At 40.2% G+C, this 26,383-nt stretch overlaps 1 protein-coding gene across 3 annotated transcripts in view; it reads left to right on the top strand.

Moving 5' to 3' along the window:
- Slc9a6 (solute carrier family 9 member A6) overlaps window positions 1-25,581 on the top strand; it is a 50,908-nt gene extending 25,327 nt beyond the window's left edge. For 2 of the 3 annotated variants that reach the window (XM_021242514.2, XM_004862341.3), the window contains 7 exons: window positions 1,247-1,360; window positions 8,120-8,231; window positions 9,490-9,643; window positions 15,334-15,364; window positions 17,813-17,892; window positions 21,654-21,759; window positions 22,933-25,581. In XM_021242514.2, coding sequence (XP_021098173.1) covers window positions 1,247-1,360; window positions 8,120-8,231; window positions 9,490-9,643; window positions 15,334-15,364; window positions 17,813-17,892; window positions 21,654-21,759; window positions 22,933-23,205 — 870 coding nt within the window. In that variant the 3' untranslated portion in view covers window positions 23,206-25,581. Of the gene's footprint in view, window positions 1-1,246; window positions 1,361-8,119; window positions 8,232-9,489; window positions 9,644-14,048; window positions 14,139-15,333; window positions 15,365-17,812; window positions 17,893-21,653; window positions 21,760-22,932 lie in introns of all 3 variants that reach the window. The other variant, XM_087202137.1, reaches the window with a different exon arrangement.
- The last annotated feature ends 802 nt before the right edge of the window (window positions 25,582-26,383 follow it).

Here is a 26,383-nt window from a genome sequence, read left to right as displayed (position 1 = left end):
TTCAGGCCAGCCTGGGCAACATAGTAAGATTCTGTCTTGAAAGGAAGGGGGCACTCGGGGTAGAGCTCAGCCATAGCTCTTCCCTAACATGTGTGAGGCCCTAGGTTGAATCCCAAGCACCTCAAACAAACAAAAGTAAATAAGAGATGATAATAATACTTACCTCATGGTGGTGTTGTAAGATTAAAATAAGGTAATGCATGTAACTCCTTAGGCTAGAATTAGGCACATAGTCTAAACTAGACATACTGTAGTTATTATTAAGTAGGAGCAATAGTATATTAAATCAGTTAAAGAAAATTAAATACACTTATTTTAATGTTTATTCTTATTTTTGATAAATACCCAATTCTGCTCTAAGAAGGTCAATTTAATGTGCCCAAAGCCACACAGGTAACAAATAAAAAAGGCAGGGTTCAAGCCTAGGCATTTTGACCCGGGAGCCCATGTTCTTAACCTCCTTCATGTTGCTGTGGACCAGAGGACTCTGGGAAACTGATGGCCAGAGGGTTAGCAGCTGATGGAGGGCCTTCCCTACATTCACTCAACACGTCTCGTGCCTGCTCTTGGTGACACCTGGGGAGGTAGTGGTGTGAACAGGGTGGGGCTGGTAGGCAACAGTGGGGAGGGCACCGAGTGCAGGGCTGTGGTGCATGGGCCCTGTCTTTAGGAGGTTTAGTTGCTAAGTGAGTGCTAAGACTCATGACAAAAGTGAAGTCAGTGGCAAGCCAGCGATGTGTGAGGGGTCATGAAGCACTCTGCCAGGTGCAAGAAGTTGAGCTGGATTTTAGAGCTTATAGACAGGGAAGTATCTCAAAACTGCCACTTTCAGAGTGATTCATTGGGTGGGCAGTGGGAAATGAGGGGTGTCATGGCTACCAGTGTGGGTCCTCTTGCAGTATTCTAGGTGAAAAGTGATGAAAGCTAGACTAGGGCAGTGACAGGGCCACAAGAAGATTACAGAAGAAAAAGTGACAGGGTTTGGAAGAGGAAGAGGAGAAAAATGTCTAGAAGTGGAGATTTGAAGAAGAGAGGCTGACTGGAGAAATGAGGGAGCAACATTTTTGGACCTTTCTGTGGGACTGGAAATGTCATCTCTACATTTGCTCTGTCTGAGTCACATATTTTTGGGTGTATGCATGACCTTTGTGAAATTGAAGTCTTTGTTTCATTATCTTGGTAATACATTTTCAAACTGTATAACTTAATTTATTTACTGGACTAATCTTTTAAAATTTCATTTCAGTTGTTTGAGCTTCTCAATTTCTTGGCAGAGAATTTCATCTTCTCCTACATGGGGCTCACACTCTTCACTTTCCAGAACCATGTCTTTAACCCAACATTTGTATTGGGAGCATTTGTATCCTTTGTCGTGTGTTCTGTAAAAACTTATTTAACTGAGATTTTCATATGGTTTTGAGGGTGGGGTAATAAGAATGCATTTAAATATTTTCAGTTTTCCTCAGAGTAAAGCAAATAGGGATTTCAACTCTTTTTGTGTTCTATTCAATTGATTTCATTCTATGCTATTTTTATTTCTGTTTATTGCACAAATAGGTTGACCGATTGAAATGACAGAAATGTCTCCTATTATTCTGTTAACTCCCAGAGATAAAACTGTTTGTCCTCTGTTACTGAGGAGAAGGAGAGCAGGACAGGAGGTAAAAGATGAGGAGGGGTTGCGTAAGGCCACTGTCTTTCCCTTCTTCTCCTCTTTTTCATGTGAGTGAATTGAGTCTTTACAAACCAATTAAAAAGAAGCTGAGTGTGTGAGAGAGAGCAGTCCATAGTGTAAGACTCATGAGAAGACCAGGAGAGAGAGAATCTGAAGCATGTGGAGGGCCATTGACCTCCATTGTCAGTGAGGTTTTTTTAGGTTTTTTTTGGTCCCGGGGATCAAACTCGGGACCTTGCGCTTCCGAGGCAGATGGCAGAACCACTGAGCTAAATCCCTGGCCCATTGACCTCTATTGTTACAGAAGAGGATGGGGTATGTGGAAAGGAAGGGGTCCTGTACAATGGAGCATCTAACTGATCACTTCTGTTTTTAATCTGTAAAGTATGAAGTGAGATCAGCTACTGAGAGTGAAATAGGTATAGCAGTTGTCTATTCTGTTACGAATTGCGCTAAACCTTAGCAGCTTAATACAACAGGCATTCTTAGCCGTTTCTCTCTTTTTTTTTTGGTAATGGTGGGTCGAACTCAGGACCTTGCACTTGCAGGGCAGGTGCTGGAACCCCTGAGCTAAATCCCCAGCCTCACAACAGGCATTCTTTACCTCACAGGGATTTTGAGGATCAGGAATCCTGGAAAAGCTAGCTTGGTAATTCTGGCTACAGGACCTTTCAGGAGATAGCTGGGAGAACACTTAAGAATTGCTTAATGCCTGAGGATCTGCTTCACTCACCTGGCTGTCAGCAGGAGACTCCTGTCTTCCGCAAGGACTCTCCCATAGGGCAGCCCACTCATGGCTTCTGCCAGAGCGAGGTAGCTGAGGGAGTACCAAGGTAGAAGCCAAAGTGACTTCCATAGCCTAATCCTTGCATGTGGCAGACTTCTGTTGGTCACACAGACCAACTCTAGTATGATGTGAGTGGGCCTACACAAGGGTATGAATACTAGGTATCTGGGTTCATAGGGCACCATCTTGGTGGCTGGCTTCCACAGGTGACTGGGGTTTTGAGGAAGGTGGAGGTTTATGAAATAGTTGCAGAGGGTGAGACAGTATGAGTTGACCTAGTGGATCATTTGAGTTTGAGGACTAAGTGTTAGTGGTAGAATCGGCTGCCTTATTGTGTAAGTTTTGCCAGGAGATATAGATGTGAGCATGGGGAAATGAGATAGTTGGGTCCATCCAGCTTTGGAGTTTTGTCAACTGGATGCAGTGAAGACAGAGGGCAAAGCAAATGTAGACTATTAGAGTATTACTAACATGTGGATCAGAAGGAAGTGAAGAAAGGGGAGGACTAATAGGGGAAAATGCAGAACTATTTTTGGACTGGAGGTCCTGTGAGGTAGAAGAATGACCACAATGAGGTAGTTGAATGTGAGATATGGAAGGAATGATTGTGGTCAGAGATGAATGTTTGAATAAGTAATTAAAAAAAAAACCTCAGAAGAGTCTGCCAAAGTAATTAGTAGAAATTTTAAAAACTAAAACTGTGCATAAGATCTCTGTGTTAGAAAGTGAGATATTGCAGAAACACCATTCTGCAGTCTTCAGGCAAAAAATTGAAGAATGTTAACTGAAAGGCCACCTGAGAGCAGTAACTTCATATTCTGTAAATATTTGAGAAATTTTGGGGCAGAAAAATGGCTTGATCAACTGTGTTTAATCTGAAAACAAGGTTAAATGTTCTCCATAGGTTTCCAAATTTGTTTGGAATTGAAATTTTCATTAAAAAAAAATCTCTGAAAATTGACTCTTAACTGGAGAGAGTTGTTCTCTTTCTGTCTGTATTCTTTAGGGTTTCATATGATGAAGACTCAGATTAACCCAGCTTTACCCAAGAGGGAAGTTGTCATGTAAAAGCCCAAGCTGGTGTGACAGCTGTGTCCACAGTCTCAGGGACGCAGGCAACTCTGGTGCTGCTCTCCTTAAGGAGTTGCCCTTTTTCTTGTGTCCAAGGTGGCTGGGTCAGCCCTGTAGCTGTGAGTAGCCTTTAAGGGCATCACCTAGACTATGTGTACCTCACTTCCACCTAATGTCACTGTTTATACCTACCTGCAAGGGCGGCTGGGAAACATGCTCTTTATCTGGGTGTTGTATACCCAAGTAAAAATCGCAGTCAAGAGGGAGGAGTGTCTACTACTACAGAAGAAAGGAAGAATAGATACTGGGGACAGCTAACAATTGCTGCCACCCTGATCCATAAGCTTTTTATTCTTTGCTTTTTTGGTAAGGAATCAGTGTTTTAAATAAATTTTTAAATATTGGAATACATTTAGTTTTTTTAAAAATTGTGAATATAGAAAGTTCTTATATACCCTATACCCAGGTTTCCCTATGACTAGTATCCCGCATTAGCATGGTACATTTGTCAAGGCAAATGAGCCAACATTGTTATATTATTATTTACTAAAGTTCATGTTTTTTTACTAGAGTTCCTACATATTTTTCCCTCATGTCCTTTTTCTGTTCCAGAGTCCCATCCAGGATACTACATACACTTGATTGTCATGCAGCTTTAGGTTTTTGCTTGACTGTGATAGTTTCTCATCCGTTCCTTATTTTTGATGACCCTTGAAAGTTTTGAGAGGTACCGATGAGGTCTTTTGAATGTTTTCAGGATGGAATTTGTCTCATGTTTTCTCCATGATTAGATTAGGGTTATGTACTCTTTGGGAGGAACACGATAGACGTTAAAGTGCCATTCCTAGCATATCATAGCGAGGGTACACATTTATTACTATGTTAATGTTGGTGTGAGTCTTACTCACTTGGCTGAATTAGTGTTTGTCACGTTTTCCCATTGTAAAGTTACTCTGTTGTGTGTTGCTTGAAAAGAAGTCACCACATGCAGTCCACTTTTAGGGAGTGAGGAGTTAGGGTTCACCTCCAGAACAGACTGTCTACACAATTACCCTGAATCCTTTACACAGGAGATTTATCTGTTCTCCCCATTTATGGTTGTATTCATGTATTTATATCAATGTGGATTCACTGATACTTACTTTATACGTTACCTTATAATATAATACAACTTTTTAACATTTGTTGCTCAGACTATTCCAGCTTTAAGCCATTGGGAGCTCTTTCAGTGGATTCCTGTGTCCTCTTGACATATCCTATCATTGTCGGTTTTGGTTTTGTTTCATTTATTGTTTTTGGAGTACTCCTAACTTTATTGAACTACAGGATGTTTCAGGCTCATTTTGTATATTTTCTGCCTCAGCTTGAGACTTGGACATTTCTTAAGGAGCTCTGGTTCCTTTTATTGGAGAATGATGCTAGAAACCAAGTTCTGAGCACTAGGTGTGCTCAGAGCTACCAGGTGTCCTTCTAGGCCCGCTCAGCTGACGGAACAAGAAAATATACATGCCTGTGCTGGGTCACATATATATGTACGTCCGTATGAATACTTATATGTGTAACCAACTCTATCTCCATTAAGCTAAACACGAGCTCATACTGATGTCTCTGTTATCCACTACCACACATCATTCTGACCTTCTTCCCTTGTTGATCTGTTAACTCCCACTCCAGTGGTGAGAAACCTAACTCCTATTATGTGATATCCATTTACTTAATTGTTCAGTTCTAGTGAACATGTACAGTCATGTATCACTTACGGGTGGGGATATGTTATGAGAAATGTGTCATCAGGCAATTTTGTCATTATTTAAACAAACGTGGATGGCAACTGTCAGTTGCCTCTGCTGTAGTTAAAAGACTCAGGAAACACGAGATATACGAGACACAGCATACTGTTTTATGGTAAACCTTTTGTTTTATAAGTAGGAGTACATTCTAATGTTAAAAAGTATAGTATAATGAAAACAACACTGAGATTCCACTTCACTCCAGAAAGAATGGCTGCTATCATGAAATCTCCCAATAACAAATGCTGGCGGGGCTGTGGGGAAAGAGGAACCCTGCTCCACTGCTGGTGGGAGTGTAGACTGGTGCAACCACTGTGGAAATCAGTATGGAGATACCTCAAAGAACTAGGACTGGAAGTCCCATTTGACCCCGCTATTCCACTGCTGAGGATCTTCCCCAAAGAATTAAAAGAATCATACCCCAGTGATATATGTGCACCCATGTTCATAGCAGCGCAGTTTGTAATAGCTAAAACTTGGAAACAGCCCAAGTGCTCGTCAACTGGAGACTGGATAAAGAAAATGTGGTTTTTTTTATAAAATGTAGTACTACTCAGCCATAAAAAATGAGAAATTAGAGACATTTATAGCTAAGTGGATGCACATTGAGGCGATACTCTTAAGTGAAATAAATAGGACTCACATGTGTAAATACCGAATAGTTTCTCTGGAGTGAGAAACTGAAAGTGTAAATAAGGACTAAATGTATAATAGGTCATGTGAAATAGGAAGAAAAGGGGCAAAGGGGAAGGAAGTGGGAGGGCTAGGGGAAAGGATAGAAGGGAATGGGATTAATATGAGAAAATGGAAAAATAGGAACAAAATCTTTGTAAATAGGGAGGACTGGAGGGGTTGAAGGGAGGGCTGGGCAAGGGTGAAAAATAAGAACCAAGAGAGATTATGTAAAGGTGCAAATTTCCAATGATGAATGTCATATTGTATACCTAAAATGTACCAATGATTAGAATGAATAATCGATAATGCAAAATAGGAAGAAAAGGTCCAAAGGGGTAGGGGTAGTGGGAGGGGCAGGGGAAAGGAAAGAAGGGAAAGGAAAAAATGATGAGAAATGGAAAAAATGGAAATAAAGTCTTTGTAAATAGGGAAGGGTGGAGGGCGTGAAGGGAGGGCTAGGAATGGGGAAAAAATAAGAACCAAGATGCATTATGTAAAGGTACAATTCCCAATGAGAAATGTAATTGTGTTGTATACCTAAAATGTACCAGTAAAAGAATTTAGTAGAAAAAAAAAGTATAGTATAGTAAATACATAAGCCAGTAACATTATCATTTCTTATCATTATCAAGTATTATGTATAATGGTGCATACCATACTTTCATATGACTGGCAGCGCAGTAGATATTTGTAGCACTGGTACCACCACAAACACATGAGTAATGCAGTGTGCTTCGCCGTTATTATGGTTGTAGTTTCACTGGACAGTAGGAATTGTTTTAGCTCCAATAGGCTTTTGGGACTACCATGATATACACTGTCAGTCATTGACCAAAATGTTATATGGTACATGACTGTATGACAGTATCAGAACTGTTAACTGATAATCCCATGGGAAATAACTTTATCAGCGGGCGTCTAATCTTTAGGTGCTGGTCCTTTTGCCTTTAGACTTATAGACCGTGTTCTCTCCCAAGGCACTGTTTCTACTACATTATTTTGTTTTTAATATTAGATTTCCCTTTATATTCCTTTCAGGAAGTGGAGTGGGTTTGTATTGTGACCCCTGAAATTTTAAAAAAATGTACTTATAAAGCAGGAGTTTGTACAGATAGCAAGTGAAGAAAAAGACACCGAGATTGGTTTCTAGTTAAAGCTGTCTGAATTCCCATTAAGCCTGTCCTTTGCAGCAGGCTCAAGGTGTAGACTCCTGGGACTCAACTGGGCTTGCAGGAATTTTAGGGGGATGAGGTGGCTGAGCTTCCCTCTTTGTTCTGTGGAAGGAAGGGGAAGTTTAGCCGGCATTACTTCTCAACACAGACAAGTGAGAAGAGTTAGCCTGTTAATACAGTCATACCTTACTCATTGCTTCCGAACTTGTCAGATCCAATACCGTACCTGTTGCATACTGTGCTCAGCACTTGTGTCTGTCTCAGGATAGCTCTTGAACAGCACAGAACCCCCCCCCCCCAGTCCTCCTTAACATCTTGTGCTTTTGTGCATTTAAGTCACAGAAAGGTTAAAAGTGATACCACTAAGCTCAAAAGGCTAATATTAGCCCAGTAAAAGGTTAATATTAGCCCAGTAAAATGTGAAAGTTCTGGGGAACTTTCATCACAGATTATTTCTAATTCCATTACTTCTTATGGGGAAAAATTCTTTCCATATTCATCGGTTTCAGCACGTGTTACAGAACCAATTATCAAGGAGTACCGAGGTATGACTGTAATCTAAAAACTATGGTAAAGAAATTCTGCTTTTAAACCTCTCTCTTGATCTAATGGATTTCCTATATATTAGACCCTCACTGTCCAATTTGGTGGCAACTAGCCTTGTGTGATTATTTAAATTTAATTAATCTAAACTGATATAAAATTAAAATTTTAGTTCCTCGATCACACTAACCACATTTCAGGTGCCCACAATACAGTATTGGATAATGCAGATACAGAAAATTTCCACCATTGCAGAAAGTTCTATTACATAGTGCGGTTAGACATTGGAATCGAGAGACTGTTAAAAACAGATCCCTGCAACAGTCTTGTCAGTTTCTTGAATGTCTAGTCTAAATAATTATAAAAAGAAAAAAAAAACAGTTCCTTAACCTCTTAATAATTTTAGATTGCTATTTTCTTGGGAAGAGCTGCCAATATTTACCCCTTGTCTCTCTTACTTAATTTGGGTAGAAGAAGTAAGATTGGATCAAATTTTCAACATATGATGATGTTTGCTGGTAAGTTATAACTTCCAAGAACTCATTCACAACACATATGCCACTTGATAGGATTTGAAACTGAAATGTAGTGCTGCTAATATAGGAGTCCTTGAAACACTGACACTGCATCCTGAAATAGAAAATTCTTGTTACAGTGTCACATTCCCAGCTGGATGTCGTAACTCTTGCCTGAAATCCCAGCCCTGGGAGGCTGAAGCAGGAAGAGTACAAGTTCGAGCCCAGCCTGGGCAACTCAGTGACTTAGTGAGACCCTGTCTCAAAATTTAAAAAGGGCTGGGGATGGAGTTCAGTGCAGAGGCCCTGGGTTCAATCCACAGTGCTACAAAAACAAAAACAAAAAGTTCCATTCCCTTTTTTGGGAATTTTTTCATGTTCTGGTTCTAAATCATTAGCTCAGAAATATGTCATATGTAATCCTAGCCCACAGGAGGCTGAGGCAGGAGGATTGCCATGAGTTTGAGGCCAGCCTGGGCTACATAATGAGTTCAAGACCAACCTGAACTACATGTTGAGACCCTGTCTCAACCAAAAAAAAAAGTCACATAAAGAAAGATAAAGATGCATGTATTGTTGTACAAATGTGTGTAGATGAATGTCTGTAGCACTTCTGTTTATCATTACCAGAAACCTGGAAACAACTCACTTGTCTGTCTTTGATGGGCAAGTGGAGAAACAAACTGGTACATCCATGCCATGCAATAGTAGTCAGCACTAAAAAGAACAAATTATCCATACAATGACATGGATGACTGTCAGAGGTGTTATGCTGAGTGAAAGAAGCCAGTCTCAGATATTACACACTGTATGATTCCATTTATATGACATTCTCCAAAAGACAATGTGGTGATGATGGAGATTGGATCAAGGGTTGCACAGGGTTTGACAGGTTTGAGGAAGAGGTTGAACTAAAAGGGGGTAGCACAAAGAGTTCTGGGGAGAGGATGAAAATGTTCTGTGTTTGGACTGTGGCAGTGATCACACCCTCTATGCATTGTGATAACTCATGAAACCATACATCAGTAAGCAAATTCTACTACGTAAATTAACAACTACATTTTGAACAGTTTTTGAAAGATCCGTGCGTGTCAGTATCGTATACTAATTCTACTATTCATACATATTTAGGCATCTTAATATATAGTTTATATTCGTTCATCTGCTCCTGAGTTTGTAGGATGTGCTTTATATCTCTGAATTGATGAAGCTTACATCAGAGACGAGTTATTGAAAAAATACCTCCTTGATTCCCTTCTAGGTCTTCGTGGTGCAATGGCATTTGCCTTGGCCATTCGAGATACTGCCACTTACGCACGACAAATGATGTTCAGCACCACACTTCTGATTGTGTTTTTTACCGTGTGGGTATTTGGCGGGGGCACCACTGCCATGCTGTCATGCTTGCATATAAGGTGAGTAGGAACCGGGGCCTCGTTTTAATGTTGCATGTTTATTATCATTGTTTTTCATTTAGTCACGAAGAAATTTTAAGCTTTTGAAAATCTGTAATATCCCATTTTTTTCTTTTAAAAATTATACAATGTAGTATAGAAAACAATGAAACTATGCAAAATGTGCTTATAATCCCAGCTGCTCAGGAATCTGAACAGGAGGATCCCAAATTTATGTACAGCCTTGGCATCTTAGCAAGATCTTATCTTAAAAAATAAAAAGGGCTGGGGTGTAACTCAGTGGCAGAACACTTGCTTAGCATGAGCAAGGCCAAGACTTCAATCCCCAGTACCATAAAAAAATCATGAACACTTTGAAGTATATCTTTCCAGATGTTCTTCTATGTTTTATATGTATTTTTAACAAAAAGGAGTAACACTGCAGGTACTTTTATAGACTGTCTTTTAAATGTAATATAGCATGGACAGTGTATATTTACATTATTATTTGAGTGGCTGCATATATCCTGATTTATTTAAACAAATTCCTATTGTTAGACTTTTATATTTTGGTGATATAATACCAAAATATTTATGGTAATATTTTGCTATTACTAGTTGAGGTTTTTGCTGTTAACATTACTGTTAACAATGTGAACATTCTTAAATGTGTACACCACTGTGCACTTGTTAGATTACTTCCTCAGGATGCATTCCTAGCAGTGGGATTACTTAGTCAAGAGCATATCATATGCATGGACTTAAGGCTTTTGCTCATGTCGCCAGGTTGGATCCATCTGCAGTGTGTGAGACAGTCCAGCTTTCCTCTCCTCTGATCAATACCAGATAGTATCATTCTTTCTCATCTTTGTGATGAGCAGTGTTTCTCACTCAGCAACCCGAGGCCAAGATCACAAGGTCTTAGTCTTCAGTGTGTACTGGTTCCTGTATTTAATTTGAAAGCTCCCTTGTATCTCAAGAGTTGTGCATTTGTTTCCATGGATACAGCAGTCTATGTTCCTGAAGGCTTTGTGGATTTTAGTTCTGTATTTGGCTGAAACTTCATAGACGTTAAAAGCTACCAAGGTTCCAGGTTACATAGGGTTCACTAGAGAAAACAGTATTTTGCATTTTAAAGAATCTGTCCTCCACGTTTCTCATTCTATTATGCCTTTCTTTTAGTGTTGTAAAAATTGTCTAGCTCCAAATCACAGGTTGAATGTTTTTGTTACTATCTTAATCTCTTTACTATTAGAAACACTTTTCTTAGGATTTCTGTGCTGTTACTGTAGATAATACACAGTCAACTATGGCATGTTCTTATAATAATCCTACTCATTACTTGAAGGAGCAGCTGGCATTTATTGAGCACCTACTATGGGGAACATTGTGTCAAGTGCCCTTAAGCTATTTATGTAATAGTAAAAAATGTATTACAAATGAAGAAACTGAGGCTTAGAAAGGTTCTTAGTTGTTTAAAATCATACAGATAATTAAATGATAGAGCAGCCTCTGGTCTTAGTTTCTTCCACACCACGATGCATCAAGAAATGATGGTGGTACATTTGAGAGGACCAAACTCCTTTCTTTTCTCATCAGCTTATAAATGAAGACTCTCCTAGGGAGGACAAGATTAAATGGAAGGTAACTTAGGAAAAGTAACACTCTTCGATGGAGTCTCTACATTTAAGGGGAATCAGTTCCTTCCCCTCATTGCCCTGCACAGAAACTATACAAAGTACCTGTGTTTACATCAAAAGCAAAAACACCCCCCAAACATAGAGTTTAAAGTATGTCACTAGTCTGAGAGCTCTTTGGTTGGCTCCACCTAGCCTGTTCTGTTACATAGTTTGGCACTTATTATTTTGTTTGTTTGTTTTCTGGGGTTTTTTGTTTGTTTGTTTTGAGACAAGGTCTCTCTATCCAGCAGTTCAGGCTGACCTTGAACAACTCACTAGGTAGCCGAGGCTGGCCTCGAATTTGCAGCAATCCTCCTGCCTCAGCCTTCCGAGTGCTGGGATTACAGGCATGTGCCACCACTCTCAGCAGTTTGGCACTTATTTATATACAGTCTTAGATCACTTCTTGTGGTTTTCTTGGACTTCTTAGCCTTGCTGTATTTTAAGCTTCCCTCTCCTAAATTTGTCTAGTACAATTTTGAGGATGCTGGTGATCACTGAATGTTGAAGAGTCACACACTTAAACTTAGGTTTGAGTTCTTACTCCTCCCTTCTTACTAATTCTGTGATCTTGGGCAAGTTCTTTCATCTTTCAAAGCCTCAGTTTTCTCATCTGTAGCCCATGTCCTAGAGCCTATGTCCTAGCGTTGTTGTAAGGACCCGGTGGGTAGATATCTGCACGCCATGGGCCCCTTATGCCGTCACTCAGGAAGTACTTTAGTGAGCACCAGCCCCTCGCCGGGCACTGTTGTAGGCTCCAGCTCAGTGGTTCTCAGCAGAGATCGTTCTGCCTCCGAGGGGACATTTGGCAGTGTGTAGAGGCACTTTTGACTGTCACAACTGGGAGAGGCCTGCTGTTGGTGTCTAGTAGGTAGAGGCCGGGGTTGCTACGGTGTATAGGATGGGCTCCCTCCCCAACCTGCCAACACAGGGTTATCTCGGCCAAAATGGCAGTCATACTAAGATGAAGAGACCCTGCTCCTTAGAGAGAGACAACGGCAGCAAGAAGATAGAAAAGCTCCACGGTCACATAAAGTCTGTACTTTAGTGGGAAAAGACAGACAGTAAACTAGTAAACAAATAAATAACATGACAATTTTAGATGATGTTAAATGTTGTGGTGGCAGTCAGTGTTCCATATAGTGACGAGGTGGGTGTGTAGTTATAAGAAGAGCCCAGGGAAGGTCTCTGAGAGATCACCTTCGACCTCAGCCTACCTGAGTGCCAAGATACTGCTAGTTAAACAGTTAGCCAGTCCAGGCAGAGGAGAAAGCAAGTGCAAAGACCCTGAGGCAGGAACAAACTTGGCCTGTTTAGTAAATAACAACAAGAGCTCATACATTGATCCTATGAGGCAGGAGTCTATAAACTTTCCCTAGTAAGGGCCCGAGAGTAAAGATTTTAGGCTGTGTAGGTCGTGGGGATTCTGTCTTGGCCACTCACCTGGACAGTATGCCAATCAATCTGTGTGGCCCCGTTCCAAGAAAACCTTATTTACAAAAACAGGAGGGGTGGTCGTGTGGCGCCTGGGCTGTGGTTGGTGGACTACTGCTTTAGGGTCTTGTAGGATATGGTGAGGATTTTGCATTTTAAAATGCCATTGGAAATCTTAGAGGCTATTTAACAAAGAAGTGCCATGTTCTCATTTACAGTGAAAAAGGATCACATTAGCTGTCATGTGATGATGGATCCTCAGTGAATCAGTCAGCCAGCCATTCCTGGGTCCTTTCACATGATCTGTGGCGTCACATTCGGCTCCCTTTCATTTACCACACATGCTTTACGTTTCTGTGTCCCTGAGGCTTTGCTCATACTGTTCCCTGTGCCTGGAACTGTCTTTTGCTCCCAGTAAGTGACACAGTCAAGTACCTCCTTTTCTCCCGGTTCCTTTATCTTGGAGCCACTCTGCTTGCATACCATTGAGTCTCTCTGTTATGGCCCCTATTTCCTTCAGCCTTGTAATAATACAGTATTGGTTAAGAGCTACCACTGAGTATCGATGATCCATCAGGCACTCTGAGCAGCTTTCAGTACCGTTTCTCATTTAATCCATGCAACAACTCTGTGTGGCAGATACTTGGCCCATGTTCCGGGTGATAGATAGACTCGGTCCCTAGGACTGCAGAACGACTGAGTTCCCATAGATTTTGTTTTTGGTACCCAGGATCCAACTCAGGATGGCGCCACTGAGCTAAATCCCTGGCCCTCACACACATTTTTAACCCAGTGCTCCCTGACAGCAAACCCTTAGGGATTCTGCTGTAGTTGTGTCTGTTTCCCACATGAGTCTGTGAGATCCTTGAAGGTAGGTGCTGTGTTTAATTCCTCTCTATGCCCTGAGCCTAGTATAGTGCTTGGCAAATAATAAGAGTTCTAATAAATGCTTATGACATTGGCTTTGGGTATTTTACCGAGTGTCACAAATGCACTATCTGGAAGACCACTAGATGTCACTTGAGATACATAAATGTGGTTCGTGTCTAATGTAATTGAGAAGGTGTTTAACAGCATCTGGCCATTTTTAACAAACTAAAAATGTACTTTTCTTTGAATTATGAATCTGGTCTTAGACATCTGCTTTCAAATACTTGACCATAATTCCCTTGCCTTCCAGATGTGGTCTTGCATTATTTTCCTCCCTTGAGTGTTACGTGTCTTTGCTGCGGCTTCTCATACTGCTGTTTTGTCTGTGCTGTCTGTAGTAGTTAACTCAGTAGATAAACATTGTTGCACCTATGGTGTGTTAGGTACTGTGCTAGACTCTGGGGATACAGAGATGAATTGAGACACGGCCTTTACCCTCAAGGAGTTCATAGTTCTTTCAGGGAGAATGACAGGCAAATAACTATACTCTGCTGTGCTAAATATTAATAAATTTTAATTATATTTATTAATTATATTAATAACTATACTTTGCTGTGCTAAATATTAAATAATTACTGTAATAAAGGGCTTGAAAGTGCTGTTGAAGCGGACAAAATAATTCTGCTTGTGAAGGGGTCATAGAACAGTTACTGTGGCACTTAACAAATGAGTAGGGAAATGAGGGAAAGCACATTTCGGCTAGAGGGAACAGCATGAGCAAAGGCATGGGCCAGGAGAGGACCGGGATTCAGGAGAGCTGCAGATGAGCGTGTAGAAGAGAATGATGGAGAATGAAGATGGAGAAGCAGGTTGGAATGAGGGATGGCCACTAGTTTGCAGAGTCTTGAGTGCCACGCAAAGGACTTTACACTTGACCCTTTGTGTTGTAAGCTGCTCTCAGAGTCCTTTGTGCAGGAATGACCCAGTGAGCTCTGTGCTTTACCCAGCTGACTCTGGGGAGAAGCTGGTAGCTGGGAAACCTTACACAACAGGCCCCATGAGTCAGAATAGGGCCTGCACCGGAGTGGCTGGGTGGGCAAGGAGAGGGGCACTAAAGAAACCAGAAGTGTGGGGCTCCTGTTAGGGGCTAGAGAAAGAGTCACAGAGCTTCTTAATGAAGCTGTTTCCCAAGTTACCCAAAGCAGGAATTCAATGCATGTACAAAAGAATTGTGAAGACCCAAGGCTATCCATTAGCCTATGAAAAAGCTGTAATTGGACCCTTTCTTCCATCATCATAATAGAGTGTTGCCCTGAGAGCTGCAAGGTCCAAAAACATGTGACTCCCTCCTGGAATTCCATTGTGTGCCAGGCTGGTTTTTAGAACTTTCCGGTAATTCTTACTTAGCAACTGGGGTATTGTTGCTCTCCCTGACTCTGCTTAAGAGGGGACTTCTATTCAGAGAAGAAATGCTATTTTACTGAAACTGGTAAGTGGAATTGTAGGAAGAGACTCATTGGCTCTGCTTGCCTTAGAATCCAAGCTGTTGCTAAGGAAAGTGGTAGGAGGCAAAAACTTTACATCAACAACCGTAGGTAGAGAGGGAAGAAAACATTAACCATTCCATAGCTTCTGTGTTGAGAAAAATTGCTGCCTGACAATGTACATATGTGACTAGACTTTTCTTGGCTTCAAAATCTCATTTGCTCTTTGTGTTTTTTCCTGTAGGGTTGGTGTTGATTCAGACCAAGAACATTTGGTAAATATGCATTTGTGTTGTCCCTGGCATCTCTGTCGAATGTGCAGTCATTTAGTAAGAAAACAGCCTCTTACAGACTTCATGCCACTGTTTAGATCTGTTCTATCTGCCTCCACCTCTAACTGACTTCACTTCTAGCTTTTCTCACTGCTCTGTAGAGACAAAACCACATTTTAGGCCGCATAGTTATCAAGGGTGACAGTTTTCCTATCTGTGGGCCATTCTGGGCTTGCCACAGAGGAGAGAAGTCTCTTTAGCACTCCTGGGTTTTCAAGTGACTGCGCCGGCACAGGGAGCCTTTTTCCATTCTGGTTTGCGCAGGAAGGCCTCTCTCTGATGTCAGCCCCACTCCAGCTGCTCTTCCTGTGTAACTTTCAAGTTGAATGACCAGCAGCTGCCCTTGAGAGCTGCTAAGACACTTTTGAATCTTGAACCAGCCCTCCCTGCCTGTTCAGGGAGTGCACTTTCTTACCCTGTGCCTCAGCTTTGGCCACATTTCCTTGCTTCCTTCTGTGTGTCAATTTCTCAGTTGTTCCTATGAACACCAGCCCATTGGACTGAGCACAGTGTAACTGGCTGCCCTCTCTAGACTGACCACCCTTTTCTGGTATTTTCCATCCACTTTTTAATGGTTTTTGAGCACCACTGAATATGTGACGCCGTGCTGCACATTAGCTCAGAAATCACAGAAATTAGGTTTTTGAAGGCGGAAAGCATCTTCAAAACACAATTCTTGTTCTTGCCTGAAACAAGCCCTAGTATATTTTTCTTCAGGGTTTGGTTAACAAAAAAATTTTTTATGACATTCATTTCCTAAATGCTAATTTTGTTAGCTGTTGAGTAATGAGTGTATGTGTGTATGTGAGATACCAAGTATTTGCCTCTTTTGTGGTCATAACCTTGGCTTTGAAATACTTGGACAAACCAGGCAGGATAAGTTCACATCGTGCCAGGCTGCTAGGGTGGTGTCCAAGGGGTAACAGTTTCTCAGTGCCTCCACCTTGTATTAAAACAAGAATAAAGTTAGCAAACGGCTCCTATGACAGGTGTTTAATCACTCCCTGCCTAAGTCTCTACCAGCTGTGTCACCTCTGTTACCACAGAGGAGAAATGCAATCGGAGTGACAGGGAGAGAGCCAGGTAGACAACTGCCAGTTGTGATACATTAAAAAATAATCTCCCCTTGCCTTCAAAACTCTGTAGATGTCTTGGATATATTGTTTACTCACTCATTTTGAATGCACAGAGAAACATTATAGTAAGTATGGAGTGTGTAGAAGTTGGGTCTGTAGGCGTTAATGTGGCAAAGGGATGGTGAGATGGATAGAAGAACTGCTCTTGAAGAAATGAAGGCAAAACTGAATAAATAAATTTATAAATTAAAAATATGTCTCACATTTTAAAATGGCCTGGAGATGGAAATGCTGGATATTGGGTTCAATCTCCAGTATCACAAAAGCAAAGCAAATAAAGACAACAGGCTAGAGGTGTAACTCAGTAGTAGAACACGTGCTTAGCATGCACAAGGCCCTGGGTTGCATCCCCGGCACCAAAAAATAAAAGTGAAGGCATGCAAACCTAATGATGCAAAAGGAAATATAGGTGTCCTTTGCTTGTAAGCCTGTATGATGTCCTCGAACATTTTTATATATTTATAAATTTTTATATATTTATATACTTTATGGATGTTTTGATATATGTTGAGGATTATGGAGGCTAGGAAGGAGCTAAAACCCAGAATCTAAAGTCTGCTCCTAGCAAATCATGGAACCATAGAATATTACTGCTGGAAAGGATGTTAGAGACTCTGTACACTGCTCACATTTTATACAAAGAGAAATTCAGACCAAGAAAGGAAAGAGGATTTATCCAAACTAGTTAATGTCAACATGCTAGGACTAACTGCCCTACTCCTGACCCTACCATATTACAAATAAGGGCACAGTTTATACTTTTGGAAGCTATTTTAGAAGATGCCTGCTTGCTGTTATTTTTCCCTCCTAACCAGTCAGGCTTACCATGGAATTTTCCTACTTGTTTTTGTTTTGCTGCTGGTGTGTTAAGGACATAGGAGCAACTTTGAAAATACCAGTTACTTTTGAAACCAGTAACCTGCAAACAAGGATGTTGATGTGATTTTTTTTGTTTGTTTAAGGTGCTTTTGCCTTGGAGGTATAAATCTTTTGGATTTTGGAGATGAATTATCCCACATTGGCTTTTTAAATGATAATAGCAAATACCTAAGCCACCTGAGTAATAGAGATGTTCAGAAAATCACTTCAATGTCTTACTCCAAAGCAGCCGTATGCAAGCTATTAAATTTCTAATGTTACCCATTTTGGAGAGCATCCTTACATAGGCTCTGTTTCTGATTCTACAAAGGAATGACTCCAAGGAACCTATTTGTATCTTTGTATATGTATTGATTTATGTATTCTCTGTCTGCAGGGTGTTCCTGAAAATGAAAGGAGAACTACTAAAGCAGAGAGTGCTTGGCTCTTCCGGATATGGTACAACTTCGATCATAAGTATCCTTAACTGAGGGAAAAACAATGATAGTATGGATACAAGTAGTTACAGTTGAATGTAACAATTGGTTTTTTTTGTTTGGTTTTGTTTTTGTTTTGGTGCTGGGGGTCAAGGCCTAGTGTTGTGCCAAGAAGAGGAATATAAAATGTACTTTTAGTCTTCTCTGTTTTTATCAGTGTAGTAGAGGAAGAAATTCACACAAACAGATTCCTCTGCAAACCCAGGAAAATAATAGGGACTGGTTGTTTCACAGCCAAGACTGGTTTTTTTTTTTGGTACCGGGGATAGAACTTGGGTCCTTGCGCTTGCACAGCAGGCGGCGAAACCACTGAGCTAAATCCCCGGCCTGGGACTGGTTGTTTCAGCACCTGGCTTTGTGGAGGCAATCAAGACCTCTGATGACACATTTTCTTTGATATTTAGGTTTAGTCATTGAGCAAACTTAAATATTTGCTGTCCTTTCGATAATTTAGCGGATCTGTTATACTGCTAGGGTGGAAGAGGAAAAGCTGCCTTAGGGAAGAGCATTATAACCCTGCAGTTCTGTTATGTACCACAATACCCAGGGATATGCCTTTTCTTCCCTGGCCTTTCCTAAGACCAGGAGACTCTCCTTTCCTCTCCATTCAGAATGCCACAAATAGCTGATGTTTTCACTGATGACCTAATTTCCTTCTTGTCCTGTTGTCATCTTCACAGCTATACTTTGAATACTGTTGATTTTCCATAACCTATTTAAATCATGCCCTTTATGAATATTTTGCCTCTGTTGAAATTAATTCATTATTTGAAAGTGAACTAGAAAAAGGAGCCATGGAGTATTTTCAGGCTAAAATTTTTCAATAAATGAATCAGACTATGGGTTAGGTTCCATTTAAGCAAATTTGGGGTAGCTGTGTAAAAACATTTTCCTTAGTTTTAACTTTCTGATCAAAGCCTCATATGTTTAAGAAAATGCACCTGACACTTATGATTAGAAGCAATTACTTACAATATTCTGTTCACTAGATTTTTACATTCACTTTTTAAAAGTACTTCAAATCAAATTACTGTATGGAAACAAGAATGCAAGTATATCTGTGGTATTAAGACTCTCATTAGGGAAAGAGAGCTTGGCTCCTTAAAATTGTTTAAAGATTATGTCATTGCTTTTGGCTCCCATTTTCGGCATTTTGGGCTTAAGCCATTCCCATATCTCTTGAGGCTTTTTTTTTAATCTCTGATTTAACAAAATTTCTTGGTATTTTCTGCCCGAAGTATTTTGTACATTTTCTGTATAATATAAACAACAGTTAAATGATTGTAATATAAAGAAAGAGTAGAGTATTAGTTTATTTTCTGTATATTCTTATACAAATAAACATGAAGACTTATTTGACTCTGTCCTGTCCTATGAAGTGCTGCTCAACTAAGATCTGGTCATTATGATAACTAGTACCCTGGTGACATTAATTGATCCAATAGTGTGCAGTGATCCAGTAGTATACAGTGGACTATTTTAGTTTTTTTGCATTTAAGCATGTTTTATGGCTTAAGATATGGTCTGTTTTAGAAAACGTTCTTTGATCTTGTGTCCAGCAATCTTACTAAGTTCACTTACTATTTCTAATAGTTTGCAAATTCTTTTTTTGGTACCGGGGATTGAACTCGGGACCTCGTGCTTGTGAGGCAGGCGCTGGAACCACTGAGCTAAATCCCCGGCCATTGCAAATTCTTTGTAACTTTCTGTTTATACAATCAAGTGATCTATGAATAATGAGGTTTTTTTTTCCTTTTCCAATATCTTGTAAAGTTTTTAGTCTTTTTTGTATCTTCTCACTGGCTGGACCTCTCCAGTGTAATGCTGAATGTAATTGAAGATAATGACATCCTTGTTTTATTCCTGACCTCAGGGAAATTTTTTTCAGCATTACACCAATACATATTATGCCAATTATGGGGTTTGGGAGATATCCTTTACTAAGTTAAGAATATTCCCCTTTATTTTGAGTTTTTTGAGAGATTTTATCATGAACAGGTATTCAGTATTACCAGTTTTTCTGTATCAACTGAGATGATTACTTTTTTTTTCTCCTTCAGCCTGTTACTGTGCTGATTTACATTGATTGATTGTATATTGAACCGTTCTTGCTTTGCTGGAACAAATTCCACTTAGTCATGATGTGTTATCCTTTGTGTATATTACTTCATTTAATTTGGTAATTTGTGTCTGATTTTTGTGTCTCTTCATCAGCGGTGTTGGATTGTGGTTTTTTATTGTAATATTCTTGTTAAGCTTATAAAACAAGATTATTCTGACCTTATAAAATGAGTTGGGAAGTATTCCTTCTTTTTCTGTTTTCTGAAGGAATTAATATAAAATTGGTGTTACTTCTTCCTTAAGTGCTGGGAAGATTTTACCAATGAAGCCATCTGGCCTTGTGCTTTTTGTATAGGAAGGTTTTTAATTTCTTTAATAGATATGGAACTATGTGGGTATTCTTTTCTATTCTTTTTTCAAATTATTTGATAAGATTTTTTAAGGAATTATTTCTGGTGGTGTCAAATGCCAAGATGTACCAGCCTCAGTACTACCCTCTTTTATACTAGACAGAGACCGAATCATTTGTAAACTCAGTATATTAGTAGAATTCACTCTGGTTTTTTAGTGACTTTGTGTAGCCAGGTTGAGTACTCTAAATCTTACTTGGAATTTATTAATATAAGAATACAGTAAATGTTGTCTTTCTTGGTTTTTTTTTTTGGTACTGGGTATCAAACTCGTGTCTTTGCGCTTGAGCAGCAGGCGGCAAAACCACTGAGCTAAATCCCCGGCCCTCTTTCTTGTTTTAAATTAAGGACAGCCTTAGGTTCTGTCTTTCTCCTTTTCCCTCTTCCCCCTCCCCCTCCCCCTCTCTCTTAGTGGTGCTGGGGATAAACTCAGGGCCTCCTGCACGCTAAGCAAGCACTCTGCCACTGAACCACAGCCCAAGTTCTCATTTTAGAATGTGGGGAACATGATAGATGTATCTCTGTCCTTACCTCTTTCCTTTTTCTTGTAATTCCCTCTTTTTTCTTCTAAGTATCATGTATTGTCACATCTATTTTTATTAAAAAATAAGCAAATATTAAAATGAGGGTATACAGTAGAGGAGGTCCTGATACATAGTTTATTTAAATGTCTTGGGAATTTACTTACTTTTTTTCCTTATTCTAGCTTTACATGAAAACAATCAGCCTGATAATGAAGTTTCAACTTTTAGTATCCAGGGGGCCAGCTGAACCCTTAAGAAGTGATTCAAACTATTTTTATTACCATATTCTTCTGCTGGACTATTTAATCTCCTCTCTGACCATTACCATTATTATTCTTTACTTTCTCCCTTATTTTCTGTAGAGCCAGGTTGAAAGTGATCTGGTATTTCTTTTGTTTTTAGTAAAATCAGAAAAGCAATATGATGTAGTTGAATGGGCACATGATTTAAACCAAACCCATCTGGGTTAGTAGATCAGTCCCCATTTCCTTAATGGTATGACTTAGGCAGGTCTGTGACCTCTCTGAGCCTCAGTGTCCCTAACTGAAATGGACATGATAGTAAGGTCTCCCTTTGCTGTCTCACTGCCATTGCATGGTGATGAGATGAGTCTGCATGCGTGAAAGCATTTTGCCACCATGGCGGTCATTCCCCTGCGAGGCTGACTGTCATCAGTTGAGTTGTTCATTCAGATGTGGGAAGAAAGGAGCAGTGATGAGCGCAGTTCTTCCTTAACCTTGGCACAGCTACCTGAAGCCTCTGCTGACACACAGTGGGCCTCCCCTCACCACCACGCTCCCAGCCTGCTTCGGGCCCATTGCCAGGTGTCTAACCAGTCCCCAGGCTTACGAAGTAAGTGGCTTTTATTTATGAACCGAATTCTTCGGCAAGTTCCACTTAGCTGCTTGGGGTGTGGGTGGGAGGCTTTCTGGTGTTCTTTTACTTTAGTTTGGGTTTTGGCCTTTGAGGTATAAAATCCCGGAGAAGGAATTTAAACATATTTTGCTCAACCAGAAACTACAGTGGAATCTATAAATACAACTCACTGCCTTTGAAACATCATTTGATAGCAGGTGTAGACTAGTACCTCATCTTACTGTGAGTAATTTGAGTAAGTCTATTTCCATGCCAGTTTTCAGTTATTTATAGTATGTGGCCTGAGGTCAGCACATGTATGTGTTTTCATCTACACATGAGGGTGGTTGGAATTTTATTCGTTTTGTTGCAGTGCAGGGCCCTGGAATTTTATTCATTTTGTTGCAGTGCAGGGCCTCACACACTAGGCAAGTGCTCGCTCTACCAGTGTGCTACATCTCTAGTCCCCTAAAACAAATTCTGATGATCTACTTGTAATAGGGATTTTATTCACACTTACTAACTGTTAGATGTTAGGGAAAGTTTATCTGCCTCTCTTCTGTATTGCTAGGAGGCGTGGATATCTAGACACTATATATCTAGGCATGGATACATCTAAAGTCCATATTTTTTCCTTAACTACCAACATATGATTGGTAATTTGGTAAATATTTTAACTAAGAAGAAAGTGAAAGATATGCTAACTAGCTACTATTCTATACTGTAAATCTTTTCATTTTTTTAAACCTTTGATTCTAAACCAACCCTGCTACTATAGGAACAGGGCCAAAGGCACTGTGCTCTGAGAGCACACCAGGAGCGCCACCTAACCCAGACCTGGAAGATCAAGAAAGACTTCAGGAGGAAGTGAAGCATAGGTTCTGGTCATGTGATGCGGAAGGAGGGGACAGAGAAAGCCCTAGAGATCTGGGCAGCTAGCTGGCTGGCACACAGTAGGGCCGTAGGGGTAGGAGAGGCAGGTTGTGGCAGAAGATGAGGCTGAAGGGGCCAAGTCACACTGTGTCTGTTGAACTAAGGTAAGGGCTTTAGACTCTGTCTTGAGAGCAGTGGACTTCCACTGAACAGTTTTAAATAGCAAATCGGTAAAACTTCTCCTATTGGAAATAGTTCTTTAATTTCATAACAATTCTTAACCTTATTTGTGTTTAGAACCAAGAGCAGTTGAAAGATGATGACTCCGATCTGATTCTGAACGATGGAGATATCAGTTTGACATACGGGGATTCTACTGTGACCACCGAATCGGCACCATCTGGAGTCCCGAGGAGATTTATGGGCAACAGCTCTGAAGATGCCTTGGATCGGGAGCTTGCATTTGGAGACCACGAACTGGTCATTCGAGGGACGCGCCTGGTTCTTCCTATGGATGATTCTGAACCCGCATTAAATTCATTAGATGATACGAGACACAGCCCAGCCTAAGCTTATTAGTACTTACTTAGTGATTTGTATAATTTGCACATGTGATTGTGAAGAAATTTGTACTACCTAAAAAGTCCTAGTGCATGTCTCTGAATGTGTAAGCTATATAAATGCTATTTATATGGCATAGAAAGAATATAAATATCCTGTACAAGGCAGATTGTGAGCAAACTGTTCTTTTAAGTTTTGATGGCTGCTCTGTGTAGGCTGGATCTGTTTTAGAAGGTTACTTTCACAGTGATGTTGTGTGTTCTGTTAGCTTTATGTTTCAGTTAAAGTATAAAAAGTGACAGATTTACTCTTTCTTATATTTACCTGACACTTATCCGGAGTACCAAGTTCTTGTGATGTGAATTAATTTGTGTGTGTGTGTGTGCGCGTGCGCGTATGTGTGTGCGTGATGGGGGAGGGAGAGGGACGAGGGGGTGTTACTGCCGAGGGAACCTAGGGAGGGGAGGTTCCTTTGTTGGCAAACTTCTGCTGGCTGCTGCTGCCTTTGTCCTGACCTTTCTCTTTCCTTTCTCTGGTGGCCCACTGTGGTGCAAGAAACTGATGGCATTTTGATCTTGCCCCATTCAGGTTGGGGAGTGAAGTGCGGGGCCTTTTGCCCCCTTGCTATGAAAGAACAGATTCACTGACTACCATACATTGCTGTTCTCAAAGCAGGCTACACATGACCTTAGTGCTTTCCTTCTAGGCCAAGACTGCAGGAGTCGCATCTGGCTGGCTTTGCCAAAGTACAGGTGTATGTAGTTCAGGGCACTTGATTTACATTTGGAGGGGCTGGGTCAGGTGGAGAGGGCAAGAAAGAAGTAAAGAGCATGATGATGTCAGAGGTCTCTCTTCTCAAATATGTAAATATACCCGATAAGTTTAAATAAGAAATCTGATTGCTGCTTAATTTTTGATCATGTACTTTATCTGTATAGCAAGCTTTGTTTTCAGAAGTTTTTATATCGATTTAAATTGCTGCCCTTGAGCAGCCAGACAGGAGCAAAATGTAAAATTTTTAAACTTAACTGTGTCTAATTGTCATTTGTTAGTCTGTAGTAGATGTGAAAATTTAATTTATGAATCCAGGATCATCCGTACTACACCAAAGGCAGTCTCTGGAGCACTTACGGCAAGGTGGCTCCTTTGTGTGCACTGGGTATAGTTGTCTTCATTATCATGTTATGTTTAATATTAAATACCTAAGCTGCCATATGAGTTTTTACTTTTACAGTTTTCAAGGAAGAGCACAGAAAAATTTCCCATTTCACATTCATAGTATGTAAGTGGATTCTGTTTTGTAATGCTGAAAATACCTGACAGTGCATTGAACACTTGGAAGGGAAGTACTTTTTGATGTTGATTCTGTTAATGACTCAGAAGAACGGTACACACCCTTGTGGATTTTTTTTCCTCAGGTCTGAGTAGCATTGCCTTAAATTTTACCCAATTAGAAAGTCACTTTATTTAATGTGATGTTCAAATTTTCCACCAAAAAATCCTTCCAAACAGAGTTCTGTGCTATCGCAAATACTCCTTGAGATTTTAAAGGAATTTCCATGTTGTACCCTTTAGTGGCGGCCTTGACTGTTGGCATAGCCATTTGTTATGTAGTGGTAGCGACTTTCCTGCCATGCAGGACTCCCTCCTGTGAAGTGTATGTTTTATACAGTGTGTGCCTCTTCATGCAGTGAATAATTTCTTGTTAATGTATGTTTGAGGGGCTTTGAATGTCAGCGTTATTTACCCACAGAGTTATTCAAGTTGTAAAAGGTTATACAATAATTTAACAACTACCTTTTTTATTCTGTCAGGTTACTGAGCTCACTTTACGAAAATGGCTGTAAATACTTAGCATGACAAATTCTGTAACTCGTCTGTTTCAGCATGCATTAGGGAAACTGGTAAAGCTTGAGTCCACTAAATCTGCCTTCAGTACTTTATCAAAGGAGAACCAAGCCTGCTGTGCTTATATCAGCATCTTGAAGATTCTCTGCTCCTCCAATCAGTGTACACATCTCCATACAAAGAAGAGAAAACCATCTCTGCTCAGATACCTATCGTTTGGAGACACCTGAGTGAACTTTGATGAAGGACAGTATGAATTACCATCATGCACAAGTAGAACTGCTCTTGGACCTGTCTTTCTGTTGTTTGCAGAACCTACATGTTTGATTGACTTGAACGTTGCATCTTTTGAGGTTATTTTTTAAGGTCTCTTGGCATTTATCCTAGTTGTCTGTGTTTGGCAATGTGCTGTTGAAGTAATAGACTTTTAATCTCTATGTATTTTTTGTTTTCCCTTGAAGTACTTGGACAGATATTATAGTCGTTTCTTTTAGGAAAATCTGTCATTAAAATTATAGCCTTGCAAATAACCACTCACCATATTGAGTCACGGCTTATTCTAGTGAGACATAAAGAGTGCTGACTTCATTTATTTTTCTACCTGTATACCTACTGGAAAAAGGGGAAGGATGATGTTTTAAAAAGAAACAAAAGCCTCACAGAAATTAACTTAATGGGGTGGCAAAGTTTTGCTGCTTGTATGCAAGGTTGGTTATATTTGCTTATGGTCACAATTGGAACCTTTAAGAAATACAGGTGAAAGCAGTCCAATGCCATTACATTGATTTGCAGCCTTTTAGCTCAGAAGCAGAGAATGTCACGAACATGTTAGCTCCATTATATAGGTGAGCTGGTTCTGTATCCAGTGTGGAGGAAAGACAATTCCAAGGGTGCTTGAAATCAAGCATGATAGCACAAATAATCCTTCCTCCAAGTTAAAGATACGTCTCCCTTTTTGTACTTGAGATGTTTTGTAGGTTAGTTTGGTGACAGCAACTTTGTCTAGTCTGGTTAATGGCCCCAGCCACTCTCTGTGTTCTGTTATGTCACCATCCACTCCATCATCCTCGCTCACAGCCCGGTGAGAGGTGCAGATGGGGGCTGATAAGCAACAGGCTCTTTGCTTGAACTCACATTTTCTAATTCACCACAACCTACATTAGATTTGATCTTTTTTGAAGCAAACCATTTATTGGTGCATTTTAAATAATCATAATAATATTCATCATAGGGAATTTGTACCTGTACATGGTATATCTTGCTTCTTTTTTCCCATTCCCCTCCCCTCCCTCTGACCCCTCCTCCCCTCCTTATTTACAAAAGTTTTGTTTCCATTTTT

The sequence above is a fragment of the Heterocephalus glaber genome, unplaced genomic scaffold, assembly GCF_053883595.1.
Source record: "Heterocephalus glaber isolate CG9 unplaced genomic scaffold, H.glaber_assembly_v1.0 deba00001764, whole genome shotgun sequence".
NCBI lineage: Eukaryota > Metazoa > Chordata > Mammalia > Rodentia > Bathyergidae > Heterocephalus > Heterocephalus glaber.
The sequence above is the reverse complement of the archived record's forward strand: the minus strand, read 5'-3'. Positions and strand labels throughout refer to the sequence as shown.